General features: G+C 39.7%; 1 protein-coding gene across 2 annotated transcripts in view; it reads left to right on the forward strand.

The window, feature by feature from the left end:
- Window positions 1–255: 255 nt before the first annotated feature.
- The window catches only part of Dsc3 (desmocollin 3), a 39,146-nt gene continuing 21,341 nt past the window's right edge, over window positions 256–18,060 (forward strand). For both annotated transcript variants that reach the window (XM_052155621.1, XM_052155623.1), the window contains exons 1-6: window positions 256–324; window positions 11,194–11,278; window positions 13,062–13,261; window positions 14,259–14,378; window positions 15,511–15,666; window positions 16,847–16,991. In XM_052155621.1, the coding sequence (XP_052011581.1) occupies window positions 256–324; window positions 11,194–11,278; window positions 13,062–13,261; window positions 14,259–14,378; window positions 15,511–15,666; window positions 16,847–16,991 (775 nt within the window). The remainder of the gene's footprint in view (window positions 325–11,193; window positions 11,279–13,061; window positions 13,262–14,258; window positions 14,379–15,510; window positions 15,667–16,846; window positions 16,992–18,060) is intronic.

The raw sequence follows: 18,060 nt of genomic DNA on the forward strand, positions 1-18,060 counted from the left end.
GGGGAGCTCAGGGCAGGCTCGGGCAGCTCTAAGGCGGCCCCGGAGGTGATAAAACTTGAGAAATAACTAGGAGGGGCCACCCAGCGTCTCCTTGGTCCAATCCAGTTTCAGGCGAGAACACGCTCCTGGGCGAAGAAGCTTGGGAGAGGCCAGAACGACTTCTAGACAAGCGGCTGCGGAAACCCTCCTGCTCCCAGGCTCTTAGAGTCCTTGCTTGGCGCCCGGCGTCCTCCCGAGGCTGCTCGGTGTGGTGCGATGGCGGTCCCTGAGTTCCAGAGCCCGCAGTGCAGGCCACTATGCACGAAGCTGCTGCTGACCCTCTGGGTGAGCCACTCATGGGTACCATAGAATGGGGACCCAACTGGGGAAGGAGGAAAGGTGGATCCTCTCTGGCCTCTGCGGGAACTCAATAGGCGACAAGCAATGGGCTGAATGTCTGTTATTTCTTGCATGGTTCAAGTTCGTTTTGGAGGAATGATGGCCGAAAAGTTATTTGAGGCAATTTCTGCTTTAGGATTTTCATTCTCTAGCTTCTCGGCACGCTGGTGTCTTGGTGAGAGTAGGCAGTAAATATGTGAGTTAAAAGCAAGGAGGACAGGTTTGTGTGTGTGTGTGTGTGTGTGTGTGTATGAGTGTGTGGTGTGGTGTGTTTTAGGGAGAGTATTTAGGATCCCCGACTTAGCAAAGGACTGTTGTGGTGAATCACCAGGGACTTCCTTTCTCTGGATGTGTATTGAGCCCAGTAACCTTAGCGCAGGGCCAAAGCTGTGTCCCTGGATGCTGTCCTGGGGCTGTTTCTGAGAAATGGTGTTCTCAGCCATGCCTCCCTTAAAAGATTACTCAGAAGGCTGGCGGAGCTGCCGCCCCCACGCCTGCTTGCTTACCTGTGTGAGGCTGTGCTGGCCTGTGTGCCAGAGATCCAGGTGTGGGAAGGCGGCTGAAGGGTTGCACTGGCGGTCAGTGGGGAGACAATGGGACTACAGTCACAGGACTATGATAGGCCGAGGGAAAGATTTGATTTATGTTGCCGGCTGGGACCTGTGGAGGCACTGCTCCTGGGCAGAACATATCATTGGATCTCCTGTGTCCTCCAAACCCAGACTTGAGTTTTGATCTTCCTGGTAAAGAAGTTGATGGCAGTTTTCCAGAGCTGATGATGTGGAAAATTAGGAATTCTGACCACATGGTTACCTGTAACACTTCAGACCTGTCCTAGTTAGCTCGAGTGACAAACACAACGTAGCTGAGAACATTACCACTTCGATGCTCCAAAGACAGGCGAGAAATTCAGGGGGCCAGAGGACTCTGATCTAACTAGGGAGCTGGTCCGCCTGATATTCAGAATCGTATTCATTTGAGAGTAGCCCAGACTGACCTTGAATTAGCTATGTAGCTAAGGATGGCCTGGATCGCCTGATCCTCTGACCTCCACCTTCCGTGTGCTGGCATTACGGACATGAACCACTTTAACTGGCTCTTGGCTAATTCTGGCAGGAGGGCCCAAGTTTATCCCCTTTATATATCAGGAAGTTACAGACATCAGATTGATTGATATTCATGATCTGAAATACATTTATGAGTCAGAAAAATCATAAATATGCCCACTAATCTGCCCCCCCTAACACTAAGAGTTTGGGTTTTGAGTGACTATAAATAACCCCTCCTCAAATGCTATGTTCAACTGGGATAGTTACGTTCAGATGAATTTCTAATATTTTATGACTTTGGTATTTGTTTTCATTGAATAAGGAATTAGGAAACAAAAAGAGATTCTGTGTGTTTTGTTCTCAGGATCTAGGTTATTAGTTGGGAGGTCAAAGAAGACAGGGCACTATAAGCCAGGATCAGGGTCCTAGTATGTCCAGGCTGGAAGGTGCAGGCAAGTCCAAACAGGTGAATCAACTCTGCTCCGCGGCATGCTCCCTCATAAAAAGGAATTGCAGTGGGTGCAGAGGGGTGTCGTTGACTCTTTGTCCTGCTTTGAGAACCCTTTTCTTCTTACCTGGTTTGCCGCCTTCAGCCTTGATATGAGTGATATATCTGGCCTCATTGTCGCTTGTTATGCTGTGTTTGGTTGAGATCCTTGGGATCCCTGCTCTTTTCTGAAGAGAAACGGGAGTGGATCTAAGGGAGAAGTGAGGTAGGGAGGGGGGCTGAGAGGAGAGGAGGGAGAGGAAACTGAGGTCAGGTTATATATAGAGAGAGAGAGAGAGAGAGAGAGAGAGAGAGAGAGAGAGAGAGAGAGAGAGAGAGAGAGAAAGGAAGGAAGGAAGGAAGGAAGGAAGGAAGGAAGGAAGGAAGGAAGGAAGGAACTAACAAAGGGATTGCCCAGAGTGTAAACATAGACTCTGAAATCAGAGCATGTGCACAGATGGGTCAATTGTCTCAACAGTAACTTCCAGCTTACAAAATAGCTAAATTTCACATCCACACTTTTCTTTGACTCAGTGGCCTTTGAGCATAATGTTAACAGGAGCATTTTAGAAACACCTTTATTCCCCAAAGGGTAATGGTGGAACTTTAACAACAGTGTGGCCTGCTTTGAGGAGGACTTTTTAAAGCAGGCCTAGCACAAGTCAAAGACTGCACATCTCCAGCAGCCCATCTGGTTCCGCATCTCTTGTCCACCCAGACTCCGAACACAATAGAGTACATCTGGGGGAGAAAGAGTCAAACTGGGGAGGGGGGAGGAAGGAGAAACCAACCCTCTCACTATTAATGAAGGGTCTTAAGCATTGTTTGTAGAGTGAATTCCCTGTCTAATGTGACAGCAGATGACCAGGAAACAGTATCAGATGAACTCTTTTCTGCATGTTGCAGGTAATGGGATCATTAGCATTTATGTTTAGTGCTATTCTCCACATTGAGTCTGTGCTTGAGGCCTCATTAGCTTTTGTAATTGATAAGTGGTATGTGTGTGGAGATAGTCCTCCATTTTCCTAAAAAGACTCCTTTTCCACACTCCCCTACCTACCCTCTACTTCCCCTTCCTGGAGTATGTAAAGTTACCTGCAGCTGATATTGATAAACATGCCTTCTGTCTTTTTAGGTTATATTTATACTTAGGAGTGAAAGATGATTAAAGTAAATGAAGTAAGTAAAGGAAAAGAGAGTTTTATTTTAAAGCCTCATTATATGAAAGCCGCAGTTTAAGCCCGGCATGGTGGCATGTGTCTTTAATGACAGCACCCTCTAGGCAGACTGTTAGTTTACATAGCCTGATTTACACAGCAAACTTTAGGCCTGTGAGGCTACATGGCCTGATTCTACACTCCAATAAAAGAAAGAAAAGAAAATCAGACTTTTAACATATATTTAGATGGATTCATTTTCAGCTAGTTTCTCCCACACCCAGTGAACGCCAGGCCTCATACTGTTAATTGGCACGTTTTAAAAGAGGTTGTTGATAGTCATATTGAAATGACTGTGTCTAAGAACAACTATGACTATGGAATAAATACATTTTTTGACCCTGTTGTAATAATCCTCATGCCAGTGTTTTCCATATAAGGCATCTCTGGAGACTGGTGGTTAGTCACACTTCTCACTGAACCTGAATTCCTCTCTTAACACATCAAATGAGATACAAGAAGAAAGCAGGAGTGGTCCCTGGTTCTGGAAAGACTCAGTGAAACAGTATTTGGCAAAACCAGAACGGGGAACTGGGAAGGGGTGGGAGGGAGGACAGGGGAAGAGAAGGGGGCTTACGGGACTTTCGGGGAGTGGGGGGGGGCTAGAAAAGGGGAAATCATTTGAAATGTAAATAAATTATATCAAATAAAAAAAAAGACAAAAAAAAATGAGTTTGATTAGAAGAAACTGTATTAGAATCATCTAACTACTGTGACTGCCAAGTTGCAGGTCTATCCTTGAGGCAGTAAGAATTCGAATGCTCATGTTTCTGTTCTGTTGAGGATCAGTGCTCACAGGAGGGAGGAAAAGTTTAAATAGATCACTCTGCTTAGACATCAACCGCCATTTTCCTTCTGTATCTCTGGCTAGTGAACGCTGGGCTCTGCCCATGCTGGAACACATGCTCTACAGCTGAGCCACACCCAACCCTATTTGATAGCTGCATTTGCCTTCAGTGAAGAGAGGTGTGTTGAGGAAGTCTCTTTTCTGTCCCGAACTCACAAAACTGAACTTTTCAAAAATGAAACAATTGCAGATAGCTTCTTTAATCTCTCAGTCTCCATTTGACATTACATCTTTAAATCAGAATTTAATGGCATTTTTGACAGTTGAGCAATCACATCACTTATAAAATTTATATAGTACTGTTACAAAGCTAAAACTTATTATATTTTAAGGCTATTTAAATTTTTTTCTCAATTAGGTATTTGAAGTTACTCTCGAGAGTTCTCCTTCTAAAGGTTTTCTTTTTCCTTAAAATTCAAATTGTCAATCAATCCATTGATTTTATAAAAATAGTGTTTTTGTATGTTGTATTTTAAAATGTATTACCTCCTTCCCTCCCTCCCTCCTTCCCTCCATCTCCCTTTCTTCTTTCCTTCCTTTCTTTTGACACAGTGTATATAATGGCATATGTGACCGGTCAGGGGACACATTATTGGAGGCATTAGCTCTCTTCTACCACCAGGGTTAGAACCTAGGCTTGTTGTCAAGGTTTGGAGAGTCAGTCTGCGCCTCCACCACATGTACTCTGGAGACTGAATTTAAGTTGTCCAGCTTGGGAGGAAGCCCAAACATTCTGTTCTCCTTCATGTTTGGCAGACTAGTAAGAATTGAGTTATCTCAGAATTATACAGAATTGACACAGAACAGAATCCTGAGGTTAGAAATAAGTGGACTCTTCTTAGCCCTCTTTATGAGAACTCTGTGAAGTAAAAAAGTAGTCTAATATCATCATGGACATCATGTATGGGAAATGATGAAATACATAGCAAATAGCAAAACCCACAGTGTATCTGAAAGTTACGTGTCTTAAGAAGGGTTGCCTCACCTAAGATGTATCATTATGTTATTTGAGACCTTTCTGACTGTTTTTAATATAGGCACTTATAGTTATTGTTTTCTTTCCTACTATTGCTTTCATTGTATACAAAAGATCTAACATGTTCTATTTTTAAAATGTATTACCTTCCTTCCTTTTCTCCCTCCCTCCCTTTCATTGCATCTCAAAAATTTTACAAATTCCTTCTTAATTCCTAAGATGGATAATTCATTACTCAATAGTATGTTGTCCAGTCTCCATAAATCTGTGTATATTCCATGGATGGTCTATGTATGTGCTTCTGCTAAGAAAGAAAAATGTATATTATGAAGTGTTTGGATAGAATATTCTGTGGATGTCTGTTAGGTCCATTTGATTCTATGCCATTTAACTCAGGAATTTCTCTGCTTATTTTCCAAGAGATGACTTTTCTATTGTTATACCAGTGTTTGATACATGCATATTTAGAATTAATTCTCCTCTTCATAGACTGTTTTTCTTAAAAAAAAAAAAAGAAGGGATTGCCTCAGGAAAGGGAAACGTCAATCGTTGCACTTTAACATGCTAATGATATGTTGTTAGCAGACTAAAACGATAGTCATTTCAAAATAAGCTGCCAATGTAAATTGATTATTTAAAGCAAAGAATCGGACTTCTTGGCTGAATGAAATTACACTTAACAAAAATGAATCGGGGTAGGAGAGATAGCTCAGTGGTTAAGAGCACATAATGCTGTTGCTGGGGAGGCAAATCAGGTTTCTAGTGACCATTTTTGCTGCCTTATAATTAACTTTTTAGTTCCAGAATATCTGATGAAGTCTTCTGGTCTTCATGGGAATTCCTACTCATATGCGCATGCACTAATACACACACATACACACATTTATACAACTAGCTTTTTAAAAAATTTGAAAAGAAAATAATGAATGATGAAGAATGTGGTGAATACAAGTAAAAAGCTGTATAAGTTACAGTAAAATGGCGGACACTCGCTTTAGGCTTAGAAACAAAGGCATTCCATTACTGGAGTTGTTTCTTTTGCATGATCTACTGGAACCCCGAATAAACATAAGGTACTTATAGAAAGAAGGAGTAAAAGGGAATAATTTCTTTGGACATTGTTCCAGACATGGGACCAGCTTTGTGGAAGATCAGGTGACCACAATACTATAAACTAAAGTCTGCAAGTTCCTTCCATGTAAGATCAGTTAAAAATAATTAAAAAAATATTTTATAGGCTGTCAACAAACAGATAATGTAGATTAGAAAGAATCCTGTTTTGGTAGTGCTGTCACTGATGTATTTAAAATCATTCTAGCTAGCTGAGGTAGTGGTACTTGCCTGCAATCCCAGGACATAGAGTATAGAGGGGGAAGATCGTTCTCAGTTATAAAGTGGATTCAAAACTAATTGGAGCTACAAGGAACTCCATTTCAAAGGGGAAAAGGCAGTAAGTAAAAAAAAGTCTAACAAATCCCGAAAATACTTCCCAGTAAACTCAAAATGTCTCTTCCAGTGATGTAGTATAACTCACAGAGTAATGGGAACACTGTGTTCCTCATGCCTGGGAGTCCTTCCATGGGAAAGCCTTTTAAAAATACAAGGGATGCTTCCCTTTAAGTTAATGCAGTATGGCCTTCTGATTCTAGATATTCTTTAAAAGATTTGGAGGCTGAAAATATTTTTTTTAAAGGAAGGTGACAAAGGTCCCAGGCTACCCTCATAGACATCAAAGTTTGATATGAAACTGTATTGAGTAAAATGCTGGGGCATTGATGGAGATCTGGATGCACATGGATAGAGCACAACAGAAAGCCCAGAGGGTCTGCATGTGGGATTAGTACATAGTTTGCTTATCGTCATGTAACACCGTGAACTAAGACAGGCAGAGTCATTGTGAAGGCGCCATCTGCGCTGATCTCTGCAGCAGGACATAAAGATAGACTCCACATAGACGGAGGCTTATAAGTTAGAAGTAGTTTTGCAATTTTAGAAGAAGATATTGTATATATACTTATGACAGATTAGGAACTATTAAGTCATACTAAACCCAAACTAGAAGGAATTATTAATGCAATTATTTACAAATGCAAAAGAAATAACAAAGTTGTTTTCTTTAAAATTGGATCCAGTTATATAAAAATGCCACAAACTGTGCAAAAATAGTACTTTTTTAAAAAAAGATTTATTTATTCATTGTAAGTACACTGTAGCTGTATTCAGACATGCCAGAAGAGGGAGTCAGATTCTCGTTACCAGATGGTTGTGAGCCACCATGTGGTTACTGAGATTTGAACTCTCATGTGGTTGCTGGGATTTGAACTCAGGTCTTTGGAAGAACAGCTGGTGCTCTTAACCACTGAGCTATCTCTCCAATCCCAACAAAATAGTATTCTTGCAGCTAAGAAGCCCCCAAATTAAAAAAATACTAAACTAAGCTGAGTGTCTTAGCACAAGGCTTTAGTTCCAACATTATGGAAGCACAGGCAGGTCCATCTCTGTGAGTAAGAGGAGAGCCTCATCAACAGAGTGAATTCCAAGGCAGCCAGGGCTACAAAGAAAACATGGCAAGCAGTGTTGAAGAAGAGAAGGAGAACTGAGTGCTACAATAGAAGGCAAGTGGCACTCTAGGTGAAAAATATGCTCTCTCAAAAGTAATTTAAAATGCAAATGAGACAGTCAACAGATTAATATGTTTAAAAGGAAACAAAGATTTTAAGAGGGGCTGACACATGTACATCAGTGTTCCAGCTGCACAAATAGGAAGACTTGGAAAGAATTTACTAATGGCCAGTGAGATGTAAGAGTGTTCTAAGAGCTCAGTGCTGTTCCTATTGTATGTTTTAATTCTTTAAACCTTTAATGGACGCTCAGTTTATTATCTTAGAATAGAAAAATGAAAGCAATATAAATAACCTTAAATACAGAGGAATGATAAAACTATATTAAAAAGTCAATGTTAGAATAAGACTCTGGATCTTCTATTTCTACACACACTGTTATGTTATCATGAGTTCACTATTAAATCTGTATACATGACGTATTTAATTATATCATGGCTGAAATCCTTCCTTACGGTTATTACAATACTTTCCAGAGATTGTGTATACAAGTTTGTAGTTCTGAAAGAGGCAGAAATGGATGTGTAGAGAGATGACAAGAGTAATATGCTTGTTAATGATGTACCTTGTTTTATTTCTAAAAGACTTTCTGTGGTCTTGTCTGAAACAAAATAACACTCTCTGAAGCTAACAGTTCTGTGAATTTCAGGAAATTCAGAGTACACAGAGATGATCGTGCTCTAACTTTGGAGCATTTCTACAGCTTTGCCAGGAAGTCCATTTTTAGTCACTTTCCCTTCCTTCTCCTAGTGTGCGCAACCAGCACCCTCTTCTGTCTCTACATAGCTGCCTGTTGGAAATACTGCTTAGAATGAAATCATACATAAACACTGCCTCATCGCTATCTGATGGGCTTATCAGTGTTTTAGATTGGACCAAGTCTGGTTATTTAAACAGCAGATGATGATGAATCTTTGCAATCAGCAGACCATGCTACATAAACTTTCAATGAAACTTCACTTATTGTGTGTCTAGGTCACATTCTGTTGATCTGTTCCCAAGATTGTGGATTTATATGCACTTATTCATCCTCATCAAGACTGCTGTTATTACTACACCTGTGAAACTTGCTGTGGACACAGATTTCAAAACAACATAGAATTTATTTGATCTGCGGTTCCCTTAGAAGTTGCAACTATATCTTTATGGTGACATCACCTTCTATTTCCATGGACAATGCCAAAGGTTTTTCGTTTTCCTGCATTCTCAACAGCAACATCTCATTTTTCATTTATTTTAGCTCTTCTAGCAAACATGTCCTGTATTAGGTGTACATTTCCATGGTGTCCTGTACTGTTGGGAATTTTTCATCTTCCAAACCATCATTGGTACATCTTTGAATACCTTCTAATCAAATCTTTTACTAATTTTTCATTATTTACCATCCTTTTATGGAGCTAAGTTTTATAATATTTAATATTTTGGGGAGCTAAACTTTATATTATTGTGGATATGTCCCTAACTGTTCTCTCATTTTGAAAATAACATCTCCCATTCTGTGCTTTTTATTTTTCTTCCCATATCATGTTGTTTGAAGTGCAAAATATAAGTTTGATATTTGTTTAAATATCAAACTGATTCTGTCCATCCTGGTCCTTTACTGCTCTTGTTTAGATAGCACAGCTACGAGTTGTTGCCCAAGATGATCCTGACTTTTTTTTTTAAAAAAATAGATCTCATCCTTATCTGCTCTGAGGTAATTTCTGTGTGTGGCATTGCTTATGATTCATTTTCACTTTTGTGTGGAAGAAAATTTTATTCAACTCAGAACCATTTAATAAGGAAATTTCTGTCCCTTAAACCTTTCATAGGAGATTCAGAAGTGAGCCTTATTTCTAGGATGTGATTTCTATTCTATTGTCTACACACTTGGCTTTGATTAGCGTAGCCTTGAACTACCCTATTCTAAACTGGGTAATGTCAGACCATTTTTCCTTTGGGGGGCACAGGGGTGTTGCTTCCAGTTCCTTAAGGACTAATGCCATTATCTCCCTCCTTTTTTCTTGTCCTTTCTTGTCTGTTTTCTTGAGACATGGTTTCTCTGTAAAGCCCTGACTGTCCTGGAACTGCTATGTAGCCCAGGCTGTCCCTGAACACGAGATTAGCTTGCCCCTGCCTCTGGAGTGATGGGATTTAAGGTATGTATCACCACATCTGGCTACGTGGTCAGTTTCTTCAGAAGGGAATCTGAGACTCAATAGAGATTGAGTTTGTGGACTTTTTCCTTGGATCCATGGAGATAGGTGAAGTTTACCTCTTTTTGGGTTTTGTAAAACCTCTCTCTCATCCTGTTTTATTGTTTTCAGGGCATGATCATATATGTCTCTCTTTTTTTTTTTCTGTCAGTAAAGACTTTAGTCTTTAGTAGGACTTTAGTCTTTAGTAGAGACTTTAGTCTTTAGTAGGAATCTGGGGGGCCTTGTGGGTCAAATCCTTCAACATTAACATGGCACCATAAAATTAGTAGTACGTACAATGTTGAATGAGCTTAGCTAAGTTCCTTCCAACCAGACCTGTGGTTGTCAGCCTTTCTAATGCTGTGACTTTTTAATACAGTTCCCTATGTTGTGATGACCCCAACCATAAAATTATTTTTGTTGTTGCTTCATAACTGTAATTTTGCTACTCTTACTGATTGTAATGCAAATATCTGTGTTTTCTGATGGTTTTAGGTGACTTTTGTGAAAGGGTCATTTAACCCTCCAAAGGACTATCATCTTGTACTTCTTTGACAAATGTATTCCAAAGTGTTTTATCCTAAATGGAACTGTTTTAGGATCCTCCCTTTCTCCCCCTCCCTCTCTCCCTCCTTCCCTTCTTCTCTCCCCCTTCTTCCCTCCCCCCTCTCTTTCTTTCCTCTTTCCTCTTGCTAGTTTATAGGAAAGCAATATATTTACAGTATTTATTTGGTGTATGTGTGTGTGTAAAACAACTTATTTACAATACTTGTTTATTTGGTGTGTATGTATGTATATATGTATGTATGTAGGCATGTATGTATGTGTATCATGGTATGTTTGTGAAGGTCAAAGGAAATGTTGGTGTCAGTTCTCTCCTCCCACCGGGTGGGTTGTGGGTATTGAACTCATGTCATCAGCCTTGGTGGCATGCATGTTGGTGGCCAGGCACCCACTAAGCTGTGTTGGTGACCCAAACAACCCACTTTTGTATGTACATTTTATTTCCTATTATTTCTAAAGTCATTTATTTGTTTTGTTGCTAGTGCAAAAATTGTGTATTCCTTGTTCTTGTATAAATACATGAATGTAGTATCTATGAATACAGTTTTGTTTATTCTTTTCTTACCAATTTGCATATCAACATCGATTAATTTTCTTGTGTAAGTGCTCAGGTAAGAAGCTCTAATATAATATCACAAAATAGTGGCAGGGGTGGGTATGATTGCATTTCCAATAATGGAGAAGAACATGTAGTCTTTCTCATTTAAGCATGAAGTTAGTTGTCAGTTGAACACAGACACTCTTTGTTAAGCACATGCTAGTCTGTCACTAAAACGTTGAGGCTGTTTTCATAAATTGCAGGTAGAACCTGTCAATTGCCTGTTCTTCATTTACTGAATTGGTCATGTGGTTTCTTTCTTATTCTAAAACTTTTTAGGTCTTCAGTTTTGTTGGTGAAGCCTGTAAAAAGGTGACATTTCATGTACCTTCAACACTAGAGGCAGACAAGATCATCGGAAGAGGTGAGAACTTTCTAAACAGCCTCTTTGAAACAGACTTAAAACGTTCTTAGTCTGCCAGGAGTCTGGGGCATTGTCTATGCACTCTGGAGCTGGTCTACATTGACTTAGAAATAGAGACAATTCAGTATTATTTCAAATATGCATTTTTGCCTTGTAGCTGTTGAATCAAGTGGTCAGTACTACTGTGAGTTTTCAATCCATGCTTTGGAAGTCATTAATCTTAACAGTTTAGAATATCATACTTTTAATGCTCTGGGGTTTGAGTATCGCAGAAGTATAGATGTGTATTGAAGAGAAACACATTAATATTCTTTTATTTTAAATTGAGATTTTATTTAGTTTGTGTTTGTATATTTGCACACTTGTGCTATGGTGTGTGTGTGCATGCATGTGTGTATGTATGTATGTGTGTGTATGTGTGTGTATATGTGTGTGTGTGTGCTTGTGTGTAGATCAGAAAACAACTTGTAGGATTCTGTTATTTCTTTCCACTTGGCGAGCACCAGGGATCAACCTTGCAGTCTCAGGCTTGGCTGCAAGCATCTTTACTCACTAAACCATCTACCTGCCCTTGAGTATTATACCATTATTAAGAAGAAAAACAATGCGTCCTCCTCAGAACTGTAAATAGTAACAGTTAAAATGGAGGCCATTTTAAAATGGAGACCTGAGGACCTGACTGAACTTTACTTTCTCCAAGCAGTTGTATAGCTTTGCCCAGATGTGCTTTGTGTGTGTGTGTGTGTGTGTGTGTGTGTGTCTGTCTGTCTGTCTGTCTGTCTGTCTATTGGTGTAGAGAAATTAGATGAAACCAGCATGATATTTTTAAAAAGGGAAATACTTGTCCCTTTCAATTGCCCTTTCAATAATGTGTGCGGTTTCTGATAAAACCGTCTCAGCTGTTTTTATCCAATTAATCTCACTTTTTCTGCTGTGGGAAACAAGAAGAGAAAAAGATAAGGGAAAATAAATCAGAAGGAGTCATTCAGCTAAAAATGTAAAGAGGGGAGAAATATATTGTTGGAGTCCTTAAAACCTTCACTGCCTTTTGGTGAGACATCAGTCACTTTTTTAAGTCCACCCATAGCAAAGGAGCTCTAGGAAGCTAAGAGGCCTTTGGTGCGGTCATTGTCTGAGCATCATCACTTTGGATTCTACAAAAGCAAATGGAGAATGGGATGGGAAACAGTTGATTTTTGGTGTTTAAGTACCATTACTTTTTATTAGGAGGCAAAATTTCCAGAGAGAGAAGAGGCCGCATGGTGTCCCTGTAGAGGGCCCCAGAAAGTCGTGTTTGTGGGGATGGGATGTTCTAAAAGTGCCAAGGGAAGAACTCAGAGACCAGCTCTTCTTACCTGACCATCAGCTAGCATGCTCCTTTGTTCTCTGTGCATCTTTGTGTATCTTCTGACTAAAGACAGGTGCATCTTGAGACACTCTCAGTGTATTGTTGAGGGAAATTTCACTGTGTTTATTCAGGTGCGTGTGAGGGCGTGTGTCTCACCTTTGTCATAAGAGCCATGTGTCCACCTGTTTAGTGGAAGATCATTTCCATAAGCCTACTAGAAGCACGCTAATTTCTAAAACAGTTTCTTCAATCCAAATATACAGTCAAGACAATTTTAATTAAAATAAAATCACTAATTTTAAGAATGAAAGAGAACTACTGAGGCATTCTACAAGTGCAAATTGCTTGGTTTTATGATAATGTATATTATTTTAACATATATGTTTTCTTTATGCATGCATCTCCACCTTGCGAATGGAAAATTTTTGCCGGCAGTTAGTTTGAAAGAGTGTCTCAGCTCGGCTGATGGCATCGTGCCAAGTGATCCTGATTTCAGAGTTCTAGATGATGGGTCAGTTTATCCTACCAGAGCTGTTGTATTGTCTGATGAGAAAAGATCTTTTACCATTCAGCTTTCTGATTCAAAGATGCAGACAGAGAAAGAGATCACTGTAATCCTGGAGCACAAGAAGAAGGTATGCAAAGCACACCAGACATTCTCAAGCACGGGGGGGCGGGGGGGGGGTCTTTCCAGCAAAATTCTTCTCTTAAAAGTAGCTAAGTGTAGCAAAGGAGAAATAGCATCTCTCCCCATCCCTCCCCCATCCCTGCCCCATTGTCCCCTCCCCTCCCCCCTCTCCTCCCTTGTCCTCTTTTGTTTCTATTATTTTTCTTCCCTTCTCCCTCCATTTTCTTACTTCATTTGGTCTTTTGTTTCTCAGTCTTTCTCTTATATTTTTGGTTGTGAGCCTAGCCTTTAATGGCTGAGTCATCTCTCCAGCCCACAATCTTTCTCAACACTAGTCAAATGCTGGCTTGGGTTCTCTTGTGTTAAATGTAAATAATGTCCCCCTTTGGTGAAGCTTTTATCTGATCTGATTTTTAGCTAATGATAGTCGTGTTTCTGTGTGTGGTCTACCTATCACAGCCTTTAGAATTTCTTATTAGTGCAAATGAATACTCATGAGAAACAGCATTGTGAATTATTCACAAAATGGTGGACAACTTCAATTGGCCTACACATAATCTATGCAAATGAACTAGCAGTAAAGCTAATTAAATGACTTCTTGGCACTTCATGGAATATTTAATAAAATAATTAGTTATTAATATTGACCATGAAAATAAGTACCTCCCATTGCTGCAACATGAAATAAAATAATCATTTCTACATTTGGTGGAACTTTTTGCTGTGATAGAAATGTTCTAGAATGTTCTGTAATCTCTAGTGTCTGGTACACTGATACAATGCTAATGGCTACTGATGTAGCATATAACTAGTTCAATAAAAGGATGGATTTTCCATTTAAATTAATTTTAGTTAACACAAAAGATTATATTCCTTGGTGGTAGATAGTGGCTACTGTATAAGGCAGATAGATCATGTACATGGAACAGTGAAGGATGTGCATTTTCTTCTGTGGGTCACATGACTGTGATGTATCTGATATGTATTTTCTCCTTTAAATTCAGGTCCTGAAGAAAAGACACACTAAGGAACCCGTCCTCAGGAGGGCCAAGAGAAGGTGGGCACCCATTCCATGTTCGATGCAAGAAAATTCCTTGGGTCCCTTCCCATTGTTTCTTCAACAGGTAGGTTTTCTTTTCTTTTAATTGTGTTCCTTTTAAGTGGACAGTCTGTTTTATTCAGATTTAGTAAATATTTAAGCATTAAGCAAATAAGAAGGCATGACTAAAGTTATTCATGAAATACAAGTGAATAAAATAAGAAGGAAATGACTGGAGTGCTAACGGTGTAAGACAGCTTATACAGGCTTTGCATGCTTCTGTCATGAATTCATTCATTTAGGAGATGGTCACCACACCATTATCTACGCCATGGTGTGGTGGACTCTGCCATATGCATTGGAGAGAGAGAGAAATCGAGCTCTGGTTCTTAGTATAGTCACTTCTCACTGAAATTCCAGAAAGTTCCAGCATTAGCAAGGGAGATGCTCAGTCCTGTCCTGTGAAAGCATCCTCCAGGGAAACAGGCCTAGTGTGTGAAGACAGCACCAAGACCTCAAGAGATATGAAGTCTCAATATGTAGCCCAGGCTGGCCTGATCACATAATCTTCCTCCCTGAGTTCTACATATGTTGAATATACCACCTTGGTATATTCAAAATGGCTTCTCTCTGTGTTCAAAGTGTGAATATACGCTTCTGCTTCCAGTAAAACTTAAATCTTCATGGATATTGAAAATTTCATTTACATAATGTATTACAGCACAATTATTCATACTATTACCTAGATTAGTATATTTTATTATTGCATTATTTTTATTGTTCATATTAATTTTGTATACATACCATCGATTGGTCTTCATGTAGCCATATCTAGCTGCAAGTGAGATGTATCTATATTGTTCTTCCTAGCATTTTTGTGCTTGGCAATAAAGAAGATGGCAGGAGAGGGTCTGTAAGATGGATTAGTGGTAAAGGTGCTTGCCATCAAGCCTGATGCTTGAGTCATATTCCTGAGAACCAACATTGTGAAAGGAGAGAATCATGACTCCTTTGTTATCCCCTGGCTTCCATATGTCTTCCATGGCCTTACTCTTACCAACTCTAACTTATATTGTTCTTTTCTACTGTAATGTTAAGATGAAACATATGTAAAATACATACATACATGATGCATACATACATACATGCACACACATATATACATGATATATACATATACATTAAGTGTATTATACCTCTGTGCATTTTTCTTTCAGGTTCAGTCTGATGCAGCTCAGAACTACACAATCTTCTATTCAATAAGTGGGCGTGGGGCTGACCAAGAACCACTGAACTGGTTTTTCATCGAGAGAGACACTGGGAATCTATATTGTACTCGGCCTGTGGATCGTGAGGAATATGAAGTTTTTGATGTAGGTGTTTTGTTGATAAATATGGCTCTATATTAATGAACTGTTTGTCTTCTGAGTCCTTGCTTGCTCTTGTCTTTCTGCATTCTGTTCTTGGAGGGCATCTTAGAGTCTGAGGAGAATAGCATGCACTGTGTGCTGGAATGCTTGCAGACCTTTATGTCAGCTTTGGTTAGGCAATCCTGAAATGAGGAAAAGAGGTTTAATTGTATTTGAACATAAAACTCAGTGCAGTTTTAGGAGTTTACATTAACTTGCCAGACCCTTTTTCTGGTCACTACACCTTTTTCAGTTTTTCAGGACAGGCCCACAGGTGACCTCCCTCCACTCCTCTAGTTCACTTTTTTGCCTTTATTTCCACGTTATTCTCTGATCATGTCTGATAACTAGATAAAGGAATAAACATTGGAAGCCAAGTACACTTAAAGGCTAATAGTTCAGCTTCCTTTTAGGAATAAGTGTACAGTTGGTGGGGGCAGTTGTCGATGGTTTCCATTGTAGAAGAGCATGTTTTTGCTGTCATGAGCTAATCGTGAGGCTGTGCAAGAAGACTCCCACTGGAAAGAAGGAGTCAGTTTCTAGAGGATGAAAGAGATTTTAAAGAATCAACCTGACTGGTATCTTCATGTGGCATTGTTTACCTCTGGTTAAGAAATTATTCAACCTGGTGTAATTACACACTGAGCAGAAATGAATTATGTCTGGTGTTACATTTCCTTTGATTAATAACCAGGGAGGGTATTAGTAAATATGTTTTGCAATAAGAACTATTTAAATTCACAGTTTATGAAGCACACAATAAGAGTCCAAAACCACGACTGGATGGTTTTGCTTTACGCTGCAGGATTTTTTTATATGGCCATGGGATTACGATTCTCCCAATGAAACTTACTGATGTCAGAGATATTAAAGACTGTCATCTGTGTCCCAAGAACAACCAATGCCCCCCCAATATTGCATATGGAATTTCATTTCTAGCTTCTCTATATTTTGACCTGTTCTTTTTCTCAAGTAGAGTGCTATTTTCCCCCCGCCCCCCAACACTGAATACCAGTTGTTGAGCATCAGTGTGGAGCAGTGATGAGGTAGCTCACTACTGAAAGAATTTGCAGGGAAACTTTCAAGGCATCTCACCTCCTCTGTGCCAGGCTGGTCGCTGATACTGCTTGTCTCTCTCCCACAGTTGATTGCCTACGCATCCACTGCAGATGGCTACTCGGCAGACTTACCTCTCCCACTGCCCATCAAAATAGAGGATGAAAATGACAATTACCCTCTCTTTACAGAAACAATTTATAATTTTGAAGTTCCAGAAAGCAGTAGACTCGGTAAGGTTGCTTCTATGTGAAACATGTTGTGTATAATTTTGAGATGCTGGGATTTTTATTGTTAGTGTTGTTTTGCATTTGTACATGTGTGTGTGTGTTTGTGTGTGCGTTTGTGTGTGTGTGTGTGTGTGTGTGTGTGTGTGTAGATGAGAGAACAATTTCCACTGTCATCTTCAAGTCCCAAGACTCTTTTTCAACAAAACCATCTCCCCACCTGGGGATTTTTATGTTCATGGACAGTAGATCAGGGGGTAACACAGATGTAGGATTTACTTATCAGAAGACACTAATCAAGTCCCATCAGTTGTAATCAACAAACCTCTTATAAGGAACTATAGGAATTTCTGCCATGTTCAATATGACACCAATTATCCATTATGGGATGTAGCAATTAGACAGGATTTCTATACTGCTTGTAGTATGCGTTTTACTTTAGCTTCTCATTGTGTGGTTTTCCCGTATCCTGTTTCTCCAGAGGAGACTCACAGGGTAGAATGAACAGTAAAAACTAATGTAGTTTAGATATTTCAGTGGGGCTGTGGAGAAGAATCACATGATACAGACTGACATGATACATGCTACAGCATTTAAGTTATTTTTAAATTTATGTTTTCTTGAACAACTTCACTACATACAATTTAGAATAAACACTGGGACAATGTGAGTGACATAGACCACACAGACCCATCATAAGCACTCCCTTCAATGTGGAAAGCAAATTATTTTATTTCTATGGATTGTCATAGCTTGTTTCTGAGGATTACATTATGAAGAATGAACACACACACACACACACACCACTACCACCACCACCACCACCACCACCACCACCACCACCACCACTACCACCATAAAGGTGAGCTGGGGCTCTGGCATAAAAGATGGCTAGTGTATTTTTCTCTAAGATGTCTGGTCACTGCTTCCATCCCCACTGTACTGTACCTGCAGTCCCATATCCCGCCTTTCCTTATGAAATCCCTGACAGGGGTGGTGGCAGTCTCTTTGAGTTCTCTCACTTGTCAGTATCATGCCAGAGGAACCATTCTGTCCTCACCTTCATGAATCTATG

Source organism: Apodemus sylvaticus, chromosome 13 (assembly GCF_947179515.1).
Source record: "Apodemus sylvaticus chromosome 13, mApoSyl1.1, whole genome shotgun sequence".
NCBI classification, from domain to species: domain Eukaryota; kingdom Metazoa; phylum Chordata; class Mammalia; order Rodentia; family Muridae; genus Apodemus; species Apodemus sylvaticus.